The following is a 17602-nucleotide window of genomic DNA, read 5'->3' on the forward strand; positions in this document are numbered from 1 at the left end:
TTATTTTATATAAATAATATGTTATATTTGGTATTGAGAAAGGGTCCATTAGTGCATAATATGGATTGAGTGAAAGTTACATTGCCATTAGATGGCGGCAAACTTTTCGAGTGAATGAGTCAGTCGCAAAAGACTTTTAAATTGAAAGGGACTTTAGTAAACAAAGGACGTTGTTTTAATGCTGTTATGGAAAATTCCCTTAACTGTAAAAAGGACAAATACAAAGATCGCTTTCTTCAGCAGACATTCAAATGGATTTTTATAATGGATATAATATTATGGACATTGACCTGAAGAATGAATATTATATCAAACACAGGTAATGCTCGCTCAGGCGATCTCTCTCTCTCTCTCTCTCTCTCTCTCTCTCTCTCTCAATAATACTGTACAAAATACAAAGAGTTTCAATGGAGGGACTCTAAATGGAGGGAGTTCTAAAGTGACGTTTTAGAATTAACGGAGCCTTGGTCAAACTGTCAACTTGAGATTTGAATCCATGGCAGATGGAAGTAGTTCTGCACAAAAGAGGGTTTTAAAGACACTCTGTTGTTGTTTCTTATTTATTTACACTCATGTCATTGAACTGTTCTATACACACAGTATCACACTTGTAGCCATGCGAAATGGCTGTATATCAGCACGCTATGATTATCTACGGCCGAATCACAGCCGTGCTGATATACAGCCATATCGCACGTCTACTCGCAACTCACAACTAATTATATATATATATATATATATATATATATATAGTGGAATCTCTCCATTATAGAGTTGGATTATAAGCACACTTCTTTTCACTACATTATTTAGTGACAGTGCAGTGGTTGCTTCAGTCATGACAAGCTCACATCCAACCTCCAGAGGCCCATCTCTTTTCCTCAATCTTTTATTCAGAACAGCATTTCATAGATACCATGGAAAGCATGATGCGGGTAATGATTGGCCTGTATTGACTTTCAAATTTTCAAAACATCTGTTCTGAATGTGTCTACCATGTGATAACTATTCACAGAGCCATCAGTCTTTGAACTAGAAATATATCTACATGCTCACAAAATGAAATATAAAGCATTTTAGGCAAATATTTCAGTGCATCCCTATCAAATATAATGATGGAATGAGGAAAAAAGTAACAGGGTTAATTATTAGTGCTTAACAAGAAACAGTCTTGATTTTAACACCCTTTCTATCCTTTACATTCCTAATCACTAGACAAGGAGAATTTTGTGCACTTCAGTTTCCACGCTCCACAGGAAATGGACATGCGCTAAATCTTCTCAATCCCAAATAAGCATGTCTCCCACTGGGGAGTCACTCCTACACATTACCTCTCTAACACTCGGTTCTAATTAAGGGAAACAACATCAACTAGTCCAGCCCCAGCACGGAGACACTGAGAGAACAAGAACAACAACAGATACTGCCATAGGTTAACGTCTTTAAGGAATGCAGAGGAGCATCAGGAGTCGTGTCCGTCTGGCAGCTAGGGATTGTGGGATTTGAGGAGGGTTTAGAGAAGACAGTGGAACATCATTTAGGCTAACACAATGTTGGTACAGATGGGATTAAGACAGATTATTTGAGAACCTGATTGTTTGCAAATAGGTATGTAATGAGGATTGAAATGAGTTTCTTTGTTTGTTTCTAAGTCATGAACCAAACCAACCAACTCAAAGATGAATCCAAACAATACAAACTTTGATTTGAAGCTTTGAAAAATTGATTTGAAAATTATTTCAGTAAAAAATATATTTTTTTTATTATTATTATTATTATTATTAGAAATTATATTCAGAAATATACAAATAAATAAGTAGTCATGAATGTATGTAGAACGACATCATTGCCAATGCTTCATCAGAACTGAATATAGAATAGCAAACAGGAAATAGATCTGCATTTTAAATTCGAATATATAATGAAGCATAAGTAAACAAAGTCAAAGATATTTATAATAATAAAGAAATTCAACTAATGTGCTATTACTTTTTTGATTGTTAAGACAAATTCTGAACAGTGGCTTGACAAAGATGATAGATAGATAGATAGATAGATAGATAGAATGGTTGATAGAACAACAGAATGACAGATAGAATGACAGAATTATAGATAGAACGATAGATAGAACGACAGATAGAATGGTCGATAGATAGATAGATAGATGGATAGACGGATAGATGGATAGAATGGTTGACAGAACAATAGAATGACAGATAGAATGATAGAACGAACGATAGAATGAACGATAGAACGAACGATAGAACGAACGATAGAACGAACGAACGATCGATAGAACTATAGAACGAACGACAGATAGAACGGTCGATAGATAGATAGATAGAACGATAGAACGATAGATAGATAGAACTACAGAACGATAGAACAATAGAATGACAGATAGATAGAACAATAGAATGACAGATAGAACGATAGAATGATAGATAGAACGGTCGATAGAACTATAGAACGATAGATAGATAGAATGATTGATAGAACAATAGAATGACAGATAGAACGATAGAATGATAGATAGAACGGTCGATAGAACTATAGAACGATAGATAGATAGAACGATAGATAGAACGGACGATAGATAGATAGAACGATAGATAGAACAGACGATAGATAGATAGATAGATAGATAGATAGATAGATAGATAGAACTATAGAACGATAGATAGATAGAACGATAGATAGGTAGATAGAACGACAGAATGACAGATAGAATGGTCAATAGATAAATAGATAGATAGAACCATAGATAGGTATATAGAACGACAGAACGACAGATAGAATGGTCAATAGATAGATAGAACGATAGATAGATAGAACGATAGATAGATAGAACGATAGATAGATAGATAGATAGATAGACAGACAGACAAAAGGATAGACAAAAGGACAGATGGACAGACAGGCAGATCTACTGCACATCTAACAGCCTCATTGTCCAATCAGTGAAGAGATAACAGCAGGCCATTGGAGAACCCCATCAATGTAAGCAGCGTTCCCTACAGTCATCCAGTCACACACCAGCACACACACACATCATTCCAACAGGTGCACTGATCACGACTGCACATCCCCTGGTGAAAATCAGCCACAAACCCCAAAAGGCAACACATAAATAACATCCCATCTAGACTGCCAATCACCAACAACAAAAACACCTCCGTCAGAGACACCTGAGACAGGTCTTCCCATCAACCCCAGCGGACAGCTCCGGGAAAGTCCATGTCATCCAACATGAAGCGTCTCTCAGTGCAGTCTCCTGGCTGATGAAATCAACGGGAATATGATGCCGGTTCTGTCCTCATAAGCAGAGCGAACTGTACAGCCTCAGTGGAGTTCAAGCAGTGAAGGTCAGATGCCACCTGGTCCCCAGAGCGCAGTCCCCCACAGACAGCATCAGAGCGACAGCGTGCAGGGGGCTTGTGAGCTCCTCAGCACCATGCCAAGGATAATCTTATCGATTGTGGGCACACCTGATGTTATTTATCAAAGTGGCACCTGTATCACGCTGTCAGGAAGCAGGCATGGTACATGAAGATATGCCCGAGTTGCCTGCTGTGGCCACCTTCACTGTCACTTCAGGGCACAGCACATTGTCTTCAGAAATAACCCTAAAGAAGACCACCGACCGAGGGGGGTTACATAACCAGTGTGTTTGTTTCAGCAAATGTGTGCGTAATAGCCTCTGACATGGCCAAATCCCTGTATAGAAGCTGTGTTGTCATGGAGATAGACCATAATTAGTGGAATACTAGAGTCTTCTGCAGCATCTGTGGTCCCCCTAAATGATCCACAAGCACATATGTGGAAATACAGGACTGACTGCCAAAAGGGAAAGCTAGACTAGTGATGTGTCATCTGATATTTAACCATTATCAGCATCTAGGGGCATAAGAAAAATATTAAAATATAGTGTGGATTATTATAAATCTGTTTAGACTCTCTTCATGAGTATGACATCATTTTGACTTCCTAGTTGCCATGGATACACTCAAATGAGATAATATATGAAACCTTAAAAACAAAACTTTCCGGAAATGTCAGTTATTTTAACCTTTTTGTAATAGAATTTTAATAATCAATCATCATATATTTTTCCAAAGCACTTTTGCTATTTTTTTTCTAAGCACAGTAAACCTTTTTAAAAGAGGGTCCAGTGCAGTATTACAATATTAATAACCACAGTTTGCCAAAAAATTCTATTAATCAAAGAACCTTGAAAATATGTATCATGGTTTCCACAAAAATATTAAGTTTTCTGTAATGTTCAGTTTGGTTTCTGTTTCATTTTCATTTTCATGAGCTGAATCTGAAATCGCGTAATGTTGAGTAGGTACTACATTTTAATTTAAATTTACTTTACGACCGTTGAAAAAGTACGTTCTATATAGTCCGAATGCGTGTAGTATGAATGAATTCGGACGTACTACATCCGCCATGTTGTTACTGTCACATGACCTACCAGCGTCAGTTACGTCCCTTCAACTCTATTCACAAATCCTCTCTCATGGCCTCATGGGATAGTAACAAAGGCTATAGAATAACACAAGACGCGTCACTCGTATTGTTTTGAATGGGAGAAAGTGCAACACGCAATTATGGCGGAATAAATCCCGCCTTCTAAATAAGAGCCAATCGCCGATTGGTAAAGTCAATAGGCAGCAGAAAGTCACTGCAGCGGCCATTAGAAGCTCCGGTTCCTATAAAGACGTGCACTTAGGACTGCGCATGCACATTTGCTTGATCCAGCCTGAATGTTGTGACCGTTGGTCGGTGTTGTATTTGTCCCGCCCCTCCTCCACTCTGATTGGACGGCTGGCTAAAAAGTGACAGTGATGAGTGCAGCGTTTTACTCAAAGTTGAACATCCTTCTACTCGAGGCGACAGTTAAAAAAAACTCAGAGCACTCAGCAGTCCCAAACTTTTAAAATGTAGTGAATGTCAATTAGAGATGCACTGTATAATTATTTTCATGTTGTGTCAATAACTGTTAAATGACTGATATTACAATTCTATACTATTTTGTCAAAATTAATCAAAAATAAAACACTAAAAACTAAAATCAATTATTGAGATTTGCAAAGGTAATTTAAATGTAGAAATAGGGGAAACGAGACATAAGTATGATGCCACAGACATATTGTTGCTTAAAATGCAACACTCAGCCATATACATTATGTGACAGATGGTCTTTCTATTCACCAAGAAAGACCATGGTCTGATAATGACACCTGCTTTAAAATATGATTAACCACCATTTTCCACTTTCTAAAAGTGGACGTGGCATGTAAATTCAACACTGAAAACATCATATTGGTTGATCACTAAATTACTAGTTTCATCTACCCACATGTAGCTTGTTCTTGTGATTTAAACAAAGCAAGAAAAGCTGTATCAGATACAGATGTTATTGGTCTCTAAAGCATGTGTGTCCTACAATCTCAACTCACGCCCATTCAGAAAATAACCCTGCTCTGTCTGCTTCCTTTCTTAAATTAAAAACCTGCAATGACAAAAAAAAAAAAATCTCGATGACTCTTCCCGCGATTTTGAGTCAATGGGTAAAGGAGCATCCGATCTGAAAAATTCACTACCTGTTCTACATTCGACTTGGCCATATCCGAGCGAGCAGCTGTGTGCTTCACAAATAAAGTCTGCTCACAGTCTAATTTGAATCTGGGTCTCAAGTAAGACTCATTCACAAGATGCTTCATCGTGAGCATCAGCTGAGGGATGCTGGGTAAACAGACATGACTCACAACTCTATTCATTCACTCATTAACTTTAATTAGCTCACAGTAGCGCAGGTGTTCGAGAGAAAATCTGCAAAGTTCCGTTTCAGCTCCTTATGACGTTAAGGGACTTGAAGCACACAAGTTGGACTGGGTGAACTGAAAAGATTGGTATTTTCACAGGAAAATAGGAAACAACAACACAGTGCTTTACTTCCTTGAGTAGCCTTCTGGTATTGTTAGCATTCCATGAATCAGGAAGTATCGGATATTACATGATGTGACCTTATGCACTAACCCGTCATTCCTCTCAAGTCTCTGACTTAAAAGATGCTGGAAGCATAAAAATTCCATAATATGTTTGCAGAGATTTAGGAAACATGCAAGTTCAAATACTTGTTTCTCTGAAAAACAATGCTACAGCCAGTTCTATCATGACAACTCTCTGAAGATTTTAAGCATGTGATGGCGAAATAGATCTGCCACGCTGCTGCAGTTGATTATTGCCGTTGTTGTAGATTATTGCTTCGGCTGCAGACCAAGTACAGGGCCTTGCTACTGTCAATACAAACACTGATATGCTGCTGTGGCATCCAAGATATACTGCTGCTGCACAAATAGCAAAATTACCTATAGCAGATCTATACAGGTTGAGCATGCTGCAAACTGCTATAGTAAACTATAACCAGCTATTTAAATGTTGAGCAGCAATCTCATTGGCTGCAGATGTGAGAGGAACCAATCAGCTTGTGCCATGTAGTTAACTATGTAAATGTCAAGGTTGCGTTAAGGAACCATTAGCCTGTGCCATCTAGAGTTTCATGAGAGAACTTGGCATTTATTCAACTTTGAAATGTGCATTCCATGTCAGAAAGTCTGTTTTTGTTTTGGTCTGTATGATCCCGCCCATTGCCAATTTACCTAATAGTATTTCAACACCTCGGGTTGCCAGTCGTTGGAAAACACAGCGTATTGCAGCCAAGAAAGTGAGTAAATGAACTGTGTGAGAAACCACAGATTCTACCAGACCTAAAAAGCCTCGGCAATAAAAACGTTGCAAACGTATATATTAGCTGATCAGCTTACAGTGCAAGGGCTTGTTCACACAGAACGTGTCTTTGCATCTAAAAACGCGAGACGCAGGGCTCAGGAATGGTTTAAAAATAAACGCAGCGCAGAATGCGAGGGACTCGAGACGCACTTTTGAGACACAATGCAATACAGGCAATAACCAACAAATAAAACAGTTGCCACGCTAACTTGCTACTGTAAACAAAAGCTTGCAATGCTTGCCCCGCCTCCGAGTTCTTCTGATTGGTCCACTGTTTTGGAACTGACATTGATGAGCGGTGCTGTGTGTAATAGTTGAAATTCTTTTAACTTGACACGGCATCTTAAAAACGCGGCGTTCATGTGCGAGGCGCTGCAAAAGACGTGAGACGCAAGCGTAACGATCATACACGTCCTTTTAGTGCGTGCTTACATAGAAAAACAATGGAAAAGTAGTGCATTGGAATAGAAAAACGCGTTCTATGTGAACAGCCCCTAAGGCTTACGGTTTTCCATTGTCAACTGCGCTCGTTCCTGTTGCATGTCCTCAATCTTGCAGCTTGCGTGAGAGTCAAGTCTGAGGAGGAGGAACAATTCTCTCCAATATTTTGAATTTGGATTGCAGTACTAGTTGTCCATATTACATACTCCACCATTAAAGGGACAGTTCATCCAGAAATAATCATTCTGTCTTAAATTAGTCACCCTCATGTCGTTATAAACTTTTAGGACTTTCTGGGGAACATAAAAGAAAACATTGAGAAATATCTCTTCTTTTGTGCTCCACAGAAGAAATAAAGTCACAGATTTTCATATTAAGGTGGACTATGACAGGTAATAATCAGATGTGAATCAATCGCTCAAATGAATGCCACTTTCAATCAGTATAATACAACAACAACTTGGGGGTTGCATTGATTTTAGCTAACTGATGCAGTTTTATGAATGCATACAAACAACAGCAGAAAATCAGCACCTAAGGGGATGTAACTAATTATCTCTGTATTATGCATTAATGGCACCAAATTACAGAATAGAAGCAATGTAGTCACAATACAATTTAAATACTTTTTAATTTATATTAAATATGTAAATAGCAATTTGTGCTCTCACCCTCTTCTGATGACCCCTGACCCCGCCCACACCATGTTCTAGTTTGTAACACAGCCTGAAGGATTTACAAGGTCTGTATTTTTCTTTCCATTGATCAGCCAGTGGGCTACATAGCCTGGAGCCAGCTGACCCCCGACACAGCCCACTGCTTGTTAAAATGCATGGAGGATGAAAACTTTTAGAACATGCTGGCCAAACACTTCTGAGACAAAATCAGCACACAGTTAGACATATGCTGCCTTCAAGTCTTGAAGTCAAAATGGTTATATCTGCAAGGCGAACGCCACCACAATGTCAAAACTACCCATGGGAATCTAGTGGGACATTCTTTTCATGCTGGAAGTGAGTACATTAATTATGCTGATACTGTTGAGAATTAAGATGTAAAAGTGTACATTTTTCTATGTTTGTACCAAGTGGCAACCTCCCCCAGTTTCTCTTGAAGCCAATATGGAAGTGACTTAAACTGCGATTCATCGACTGGCCGCTAGGGACAGGCTCCAAAAGAGAGCAGAATCCCCCATGTTAAAATGGCCAACTTTACAGCAGAAAAAAACATGTTTACAGCCTGGATCAAATTGTGGTTTTGATCTATACTACTAATTTTGCCCTTCATGACAACTCTGAGGGGGGTGATTTTTTTTATAACTCATCCGTTTAAATTATATTAAGCCTTAAAGTTCAGCATAATTAAGGGCGTGGTCACTTGAGTGACAGGTGAATTGCGCTGCTGTCTGTGAGCCATCACTTTACCTCAGCTAATTCCAGCCACTGAATTTGGCATTTCTGCCGTGTTTGTGCTTTTTTTTCGGGATTATTTTATACAATTAAAAAAATAATATGGCTTGCTGCGTTAATGGTCGAGACTCGAGGCAGATGTGCGTCTGTGTACATGTGCTCAAATACGGAAGATATACAGAACACGCGTTGGATCGTGGCATTGGCTAAAAGTTTTGTTCGTGAGATTTACTACAATGACAATGGCGGGAGGATATAAAACTGACAGCACTGCTTGGATATTATAACTAAAACTGCTGCATTTTGAAAAATGATACTTTGGACGCGGGCTCATTTATACAATCATATACAGTTTTACAACACAAACACTGCTCAGGTTGCATAATTTCTTGAAGAACGATGATGGAGAGCAGATCATTCAGAAGAAATGTGATGCAAACAATGGATAATATATCAATATTTCATGGATTTAACGCTTTTGTGGACAAAAAGTACTGTTTTTTGTTTTTCAATGGATACTCATCATTTACCCAGTGCCACGGATTGGATTCATCTCGCGATCACTATTTCATTATAAAGGTATGAAGTCCCGTTTGATTTTTCGTGTTGTCATGTGCACACCCGACACAAATTGGAATTACCGGTGCTGCTGGAGCATCTATATCGTAAAAAAGACACCGTAGATTGACAGTAAACCTTTAGAACTTTCTAATGATATAACTTATATTTATTAACTAATAAAGATAACAAGTTATATAATTAGAATATTAATATTTTAGATAGTATCTAAGATATATAGATAGCTCCTTTGCCTGCTAACATGATCACGTCGCGCTAGGCGGATGTGGTTTCAGCAACCACGTCCCGCCTCTTTGCCCATTTTCAGTTATCCGGGAGTGACGCACTGCTAAGATGGCAGCGGCCTCATTTTCGCTTCAAAAATGCTCTTCAGAAATCTACGGGTGACGTCACGGACACTACGTCCATATTTTTTTTACAGTCTGTGGTTTGTACGTTTTATGTAGCATAAAAACAGCTATAAAACTTACCTAAATATACCCTGTTTCAGTAATCTCAAAAGTTGCAAGTTAGTCAGGACTCACCTATGGGTAAATCACAAACAGAAATTGTATTCATTCAGCGTGAGCGCTTATCTAATATCCATTACTGTCATAACATTATGATTATTTGTCATTTTTTGTCACTTTATTAACTATGTTTGACTAACTGTAACAAATTGCGAGCCAAACATTTACAATGGAAATTCTGGTAACACTTAACAATATGGTCTAATTTGTTAACATTAGTTAACATAATAAAGATAAAAAAAATGTATCATAGATAATTCATGATACCTAATATTATGAATAACATTTTTATAGCTTTTATTAATCTACGTTAATGCCAAATTAGAAATCTTCTATTGATTAGTGCTAATTCATGTCTGTTCATAATATACAAAATAACGTTTTAATAATTTATACAACTTGAAATGTTAAAAAGATTTCTATTTCAAAAAAACGTTGTTGTCTTGAGCTTTCTACTCATCAAATAAAATGATCACAAAAATATTATGCCACACAACTGTTTCTCAACACTGATATTAACAAAATATATTAAAATAGAAAACAGTTCTTTTAAATTGTAATAATATTTTGCAATATTACTGTTTTTAATCAAATAAACGCAGCCTTGGTGAGCATAAGAGACTTCTTTCAAAAACAAAAAAATCTTAACAACCCTAAAATTTTAAATGGTAGTGTATATGTAAATATTAATGTTAACATGTTCATGATATCAAATGCATTAAAAAATGTTAACAGAAAAAGCCTTAAAAGTCACTGTATGATTTGTACACTAAATGAGCAAACTTTATCATGATTAAGAATAAGAATTTTTTGTATTTTACACTAAATACACAGAGAGATCTGTGAGTGCACTCGACCATGTAATTCTCAAACAGGCATTAGCAGTGGCAGCATCAGGACAGGGGCTATTATGCAGGTCTGCTGTGCCTAATGGCTTGGCATCAGAGCGGGCATGTTCGTACAGTGTGTGCTCTGCATTATGGGGAGGCAGCAGGGTACAGGCACATGATCTGACAGGCACATGAACACCAGCATCAAACACACAGAAAAGACGCCATTGACAGATGCTTTTTGGGAAACCCAGTTTTAGGCTTGAGTCATCTCATTTCTGAAGAGAAGCCAAAAGAATGGACCATTTAGGAAAAATAAATCAGCACAAAATGTTATTGCCATAACATTGCCAGACTTAGAGAGCAACAACATGTTTTGTTTTTTTAAATGTTATCTTTATGACTGACTATATCAGTTATTTTGAAAATAATAAAGCCAGATCCGTTTATTCAGACATTGCAGTTGCTATATCTATATTTGTTGCCATAGTAATGCCAACAGACAAAAAAACACTACCTTTCAAAAGTTTGGGGTCAGTAAGGGTTTTTTTTTTTTTTTTTTTTTTTTAAAGAAATTAATACTTTTATTCAGCAAGGATGAATTATTCTTTCTATATTCATCAAAGAATCCCGAAAAAAAAAATGTATCAGTTTCCTCAAAAATATTAAAGTTGCAGTATGCAATTTTTTTTTTGGACTGTACTAAAGCATAATATATTTGCAGAGATTTAGGAAACATGCTAATCTCTCAATGCTCAATCTGGCAACCCACATGAGCGTTGAGTCTGAGGAGGATGGCGATTGCACTACCCATTTCAACCACTACCTGTCAATATTACATACTGAATATTTTACTGCATACATTAATAATAAGAAGAAATGTTTCTTGAGCAGCAAATAAGCATATTACAATGATTTCTGAAGGATCATGTGACATGCTTTATTTATTTATTTTTTTGCAGCCTACAAACTACTAAATGGATGCAATGGAGTCAAATATGCCATAAAGCATCTGATTCTCTGTAAAAAGTGGTCAAGGTTTGGTTGGTTGGCATGGCACCGTCCAGCCAAGCAACTGCCATTGAGATGAACAGAAATGCTAACGTTCAGCTTTCTACTTCTAGGTCAGAACAAAGCCTTTATTTTAGTGCTCAAATGCAACATGCCGCCTCCATAACACGCACACCGTTCAACCAACCTACATCGCGCAGGCACAATTCCTTTTGATTTATTCCCCTGAAACATAATTTAGCTGGAAGTGCATTGTCACAAGCTGGTGTAACGTGGGTGAGTGCGTGCTGCAGGATGAAAGTGAGGGGGTGGCCGGCTGCGTGGGGAATCCGTGCCCGGCGACTGACTGGAAAACAGGGGAACTGCTCTGCTTTTTGGTTGTGACGACAGACTGGCAGTGCTCCCAGACCACCCCTCCCCACACACCCACACACCCCTGGCGCTGAAAAGCATTTATACTGAAACCTCATCACCCCGACTGCGGTCACGATTCAGATGCTCTTACCCTCAGACACCCAAAAACGCTCCAAATCATCATGTAATACGACTGTGATTCGTGAGAGAGTGTGATAACCAGCGTGAGGGGAGGAGCGTCTTAGAAGAAAGCACAAAAAAAATCAGTCTCAAAAATTGCCACTCTAATAAAAGAAATGAAAAATGACCTACACTCCTCAAATCCAAATAGCTATTTAATTCTTTATAATTATAATATATTATATTTTAATTCATATATGTGCAATCATTATATATATATATATATATATATATATATATATAAAACGGTTAGCTCCTGTCCTTGATTCTGATTGGTCAATAGCTGTGTTTTATTCACGATAAAACACGGCTATGACCGCTTCACCCAACGGTTACACAAGACCTTTAGCAACCACTCTTAGCAACGTAAACTGTATGTTCTCAATTGATATTGTTCATTGAAGCTTACTGTATTATGTAGAAGAATATTGTGAGAGAGATCGAGTGAGCGAGTTTATTACCTGCATTCAGATTTAGCATTTTCCTTCAGGTCAGTCCTATGTTCATAATAAAAAATCTGTTTAAATGTCTGATGTATTATCTTGTCCTTTTAACATTTAAGGGGTTTTCCCGTGACTGACAGCGCTAGTCAAAGCATTTGTCAGTTGCATCTTGTTCCGTGTTCACAACAATTCAGTCTTTTCAATGTAAAAGTCTTCGCTACTGACTGACACACTCAGTCACACTCATAAAGACAGTCTTTGCCGCCATCTAATGGCGTAATAATGTAACTTCTGTTGCTGTTCACGGTGAGGGACTATTTTTTCCAGCGGAAGGAAGGCTTTTGGTGAAAGTTTAATTCATGAAAGTTGCATTAATACATATTTTTAGCTTTAATATTTGTATTGTGTGGTAACCGTTTTATAAAAACGGCTTCGCGTCGTGCCTAACAACGCCCTTCAGCCTCTCATACCTTATTGCTTACATATATATATATATATATATACACATAGTTCAGTCATGAAACTCTATACGGCGCAGGCTGATGGGTCCTTAACGCAAGCTGATGATAATTACAGCATTAACTACTTGGCACAAGCTGATTGGTCCATGTCACTTCAGTAGCCAATGAGCTCACACATTTAAATGGCTGGTTGCATTCACTATAGCAGTTTGCAGCACGCTTCAGAGTTCCTCTAAAACCCTCCACCTTCCCCAGCTCCACCTGTATAGATCTGCTATGGGTTATTGATATATGGTACAGTATTTCTGCAGCAGCACTATATCTTACTCGCAGCAGCGTATCTGCTGGTATTGGCAGTAGCAAGTTCCTGTACTTGCTCTGCAGCAGCAGCAATAATCTACAACAACAGCAATTCAGCAGCAGCGTAGCAGATCTATTCCGCCAAGACTAAATACATTAACATTGTCATATCCATTACCATGCTAACAATCTTCAGAGGGTTGTCATGATATGATATATATCATGTATATATGACATTCTCTTATATCTGTATATAAATAATATTTATAGGCCTATTAATCTATAGAGGCCTATATATTGATACTAGCATTGACCCTGATTAGCATCCATATTCTGTAGTTTTTTTCCAGAGAAGTTGCACTGTACTGTATTTGTGCCACTGTTCACCTAATTAACATCTTGAAAGGGTCTCATGAATCAAAGGGATTCACATAAGCTGAGTGCAAACATTATCTCAAAGGACTAATATTAAGCATTGAGAAGGTTAGATCTGCTGTAGTCATGGAGTTAAATAGCTATTGCTATAGCATTTACACAGCAAATCTCATATTCCAACTCCTTGTAATTTAGAGCTAATGAAAAGAAGTGCCGAATGAAGATGTACTCATTACGGTGTCCAAAAAAAGTGCCTGAGTAACAGAAGTAATAATTCAAATTTATTACCAGATGTTCCACAATTAAAAAGCGCTAACTGGCAAACGGAAGGACAGAGATGAGTCACAGAGTAGCCGAGGGCTGACATCACTGCTTGTTATCGTGTGACCTTTAACCTCGGTACACAGAAGCCGTTCCATTTTAGTTTTTAAACGAGAGCAGTCATGGAAAATAACATGAGTTTGGATAAATTTAGCATTCTGTTTAAACATGGCAGCACGGCATACTTTTGAAAAGAGTTCAGGCCACTCAGGCAAACATGGGCATGGTGATTTTTGATTTGTAGTGACATGTCCTGATGTCTTGTACACTGTTGTTTAGCTCTTACAGCTCTTCTGTGGTTTTGAAATTCACACAACACAACAACCGAGCTTCAAAGCAAAAGCTGGCACGCCATATTGGATGAAAAGAGAGACAAACTGTAAATATCAACAAGCTCAAGCAGCGGCAGTGCAAGAATATCTGCTATGTGTGAAATACAGATTCACCACAAATTATAAACTGAATTCATATTTGCATAAACATGCAGATCAAGTGCTTTCTGAGAGTAAATACACTATTTCTTGTAACACAAAGGCAAACGGAGCATGTAAACAACAACAAAGCTGCATAACACTGTAGTACATTACTCTTACTCTACTATTTCTTTCCCTGTTCTTATTCCTATTTGTATTTCCATTCATATACTAAGAGCATTTATGCTTCTGCATTGATGAAACTTGACTAAGCGATATTTGTGGTGCCACGCAGCACTGGTGTGTTACTGACGTAATGAGGCTGGGTTAATGTTCTGGCCTGTCTCTGTGTCACTGGAGTAAAGAGTGTGAGTCACACACACACACACATTCCCAGTAATCCGCACCGGACAAATTAACCTTATTGTTGGCAGTGATCCAAAGCTCTGGAACCATCATGCCACGGAGCTCCAGCCATTCCCTCTAGAGTCTTTCCTGCTCAACAGTTTTTTTTTTTTTTTTTTTCTGCTATTCCTGGTTCAGATTAGTGCCTGCCATGTCAATATTATATTATATATATATATATATATATATATTTTAGCAAACAATTTTATATGTCTGAAAGATATTGTTCATTAAATGTCAAGTTCTCTTTACAAAAAATATATATATTAGTATATATATGAATTATTAGTTCATTAATGATTTAATTTGCAATAACAGCTGGGAAACTGTGCATTTATTTTTATGGGTCAGAAAGAAATTTATATTTATTTATATCTATATATTTTTATATAATATATTATTCAGTAATTATTAGTTTTTCTTTACATATCAATACAATACATATTAAATATTAGTTTTATGTATGTAATTTTGTAATGTAATTTTATTTCTACTTACAATATATCAATCTATATTAAGTTTTTTTTTGTTTTTTTTTTTACAAAGTTATATTTACGTATAATAATTTAGTTAATTAATAATTTCATTCACAATGGGAAATTGTGCCGCTATTTTTATGACAGAAATAAATATACTTTTATTTCTATTTATATCTATATTTAGTAATTATTCGGTTTTCTTTACAAAAAAAGTTATACTGAATGTATATTAATTATTAATTCATACGTAAAAAAATATATATAGTTAGGAAATTGTGCAGCTATAGTTTAATTCATGACATTTTGATATTTATGATAAATTCATAAACCCACTTTTCCTATGATAATTTTGTTAAAGATTTTCAACCAATTTTAAAAGATGCTTAACAGTCTTTCACAAATTATTCTCACAATTTCAAACCTTTCATGGTGACATTCAAATCAGCACAATCAACAACATTCCACATGTCACAGAAGAGCAAATTCTTATATTTGCAAGGTATAAACACATCAGCATCATTATGATCATAACTTATAATAACTGCTTTAATGAGCTCATTGTTTCTGCTTAAATGAATACATGATGTTAGCTAACTGCATGCTTTGTATTATCTTAGAGCTCTACATTTCTGACATGGACATTACTTCGACACAGTCACCGCTGATTACAAATTACTCGAAACTGTAATGTAGACACATGCATTTTCTGTAAAACTGCTCTGAAACGATATATATTGTGAAAATCGCTAAATATGAACGTAAATGAATTAGCCTGTCTGATACAAAACACCTCTAGATTTGTACTCACTGCAAAGTGCAATAACGTGGCTGCTGTCTTCATGTACAAACTTCTTGGTCACCGCCTCCTCCATAATCTGCTTCACCTAGACATGGAAAGACACATAATTAGGGGGCGCAAAATCCAGCAAAAAAATAATGGCAAGTCAAAATTCTTTCTGCACATTGGAATCGGGTGTACAAAAGCAACTAATTAATCATGACAGCGTAACCACAAATGCTTTAATTAGCATCATTCAATTGATAAGTTTCCCTGGGAGTGCAAGGAACTGAGGCTGTGTCACATTTTTCTCTTCCAACTGTCAGTATTACAGCAAATCCCAGACTAATTAATCACAATCCTTGCAGGCGGCTTTATACTGTTTGTGTAATTTGAAGGGTAATTGTAGCAATAGGAAGGCGCAAATTATGGACATCTGCTGGTTACGGGCATGACTTGTATGCACCCTATGGTATGAGATTTGCCACAAGGCCAAAAGACAAAAGAAGGTTGATTTAAAGGCTGATATCAAGTGTTTGGCTACTTGTCCTTGGTATTTAAAAGAAAAAATTAAAACTTGTGGAGCCAGTTAACAACAGTAGCCTGTTGCATTACATAACAAGACTCAAAAGACACAAGAATGGTTGGGCGCTTGAATAGCACACACAAAATTGGAAATGTTTTTTGTAACCCAGTGCAAATCAATAGTGATTCAAAAGGAAAACAATGGCATTACAACCCATTTCCAGCCAAGCTGACAGCGGTAGCAATGAAGTCATCATTCAAGGATTTTTACAGCTGAAATAAGAGCTTGTCAATCCACACACACACACACAACATGTAGAAAGATATTTTCGCAATATGCTCAGCATCTATCATTGGTAAATACAAAGCGCTCTAGCATCTGCTTCCCAATTTAAGAGGATATAGTGAACACCTAAAAAGGGTTGCAGTCAATCACACGCACAGCTATAAAAAGAAAAGTCTATGAAGCAGCATGCCGTTCAAAATCTTCATCTGAGCTTCTTCTTGACAGAAAAACAGACAAATCTCAATAAAAAAATGGGGGATGTATTTCTGCAAATGCAAAATTATTTAGTTTATATTAAACAGATCATTGCAAAATGGTGCAATGTTGCACAGTGCAACCAATAAATATTGATGGGGGGAAAAGCAGAGAACAGGAAAATAAAACTAAGTTGTTTTGCTCTTGTGGGAGCCATTTGTGACGATCCCTGCTTCATGCAGCTGTATTAATCGTCCACTGATGCAATTTAACTTCTTAGGTAGCTGCTGATGCTTTCAGTTCCTAGGCAACCAGAAGACGGCTGACTGCAGCTTAAAGCGACAGAGACATGGGATGTTGCACAAAGAAAGTCAATGGAGGAATAAAAATCTAATTCTCTGTGTATTGCAGCGGGGCTGTTATTTCCTGTTAAAACGGCACATTTATTTCCTCACTAAATATATATGATGGTTTAAACAGCTGAAAACAAATATCAAAAATCGTTAAACC

The 17602-nt window shown here is 37.1% G+C and overlaps 1 protein-coding gene across 6 annotated transcripts in view; it reads right to left on the reverse strand.

The window, feature by feature from the left end:
* Positions 1-17602, reverse strand: part of sgsm2 (small G protein signaling modulator 2) — a 59146-nt gene that overhangs the window by 38921 nt on the left and 2623 nt on the right. For all 6 annotated transcript variants that reach the window (XM_051863039.1, XM_051863043.1, XM_051863041.1 and 3 more), the window contains exon 2: positions 16117-16192. In XM_051863039.1, coding sequence (XP_051718999.1) covers positions 16117-16192 — 76 coding nt within the window. The remainder of the gene's footprint in view (positions 1-16116; positions 16193-17602) is intronic.

Source organism: Ctenopharyngodon idella, chromosome 15, assembly GCF_019924925.1.
Source record: "Ctenopharyngodon idella isolate HZGC_01 chromosome 15, HZGC01, whole genome shotgun sequence".
Taxonomy (NCBI): domain Eukaryota; kingdom Metazoa; phylum Chordata; class Actinopteri; order Cypriniformes; family Xenocyprididae; genus Ctenopharyngodon; species Ctenopharyngodon idella.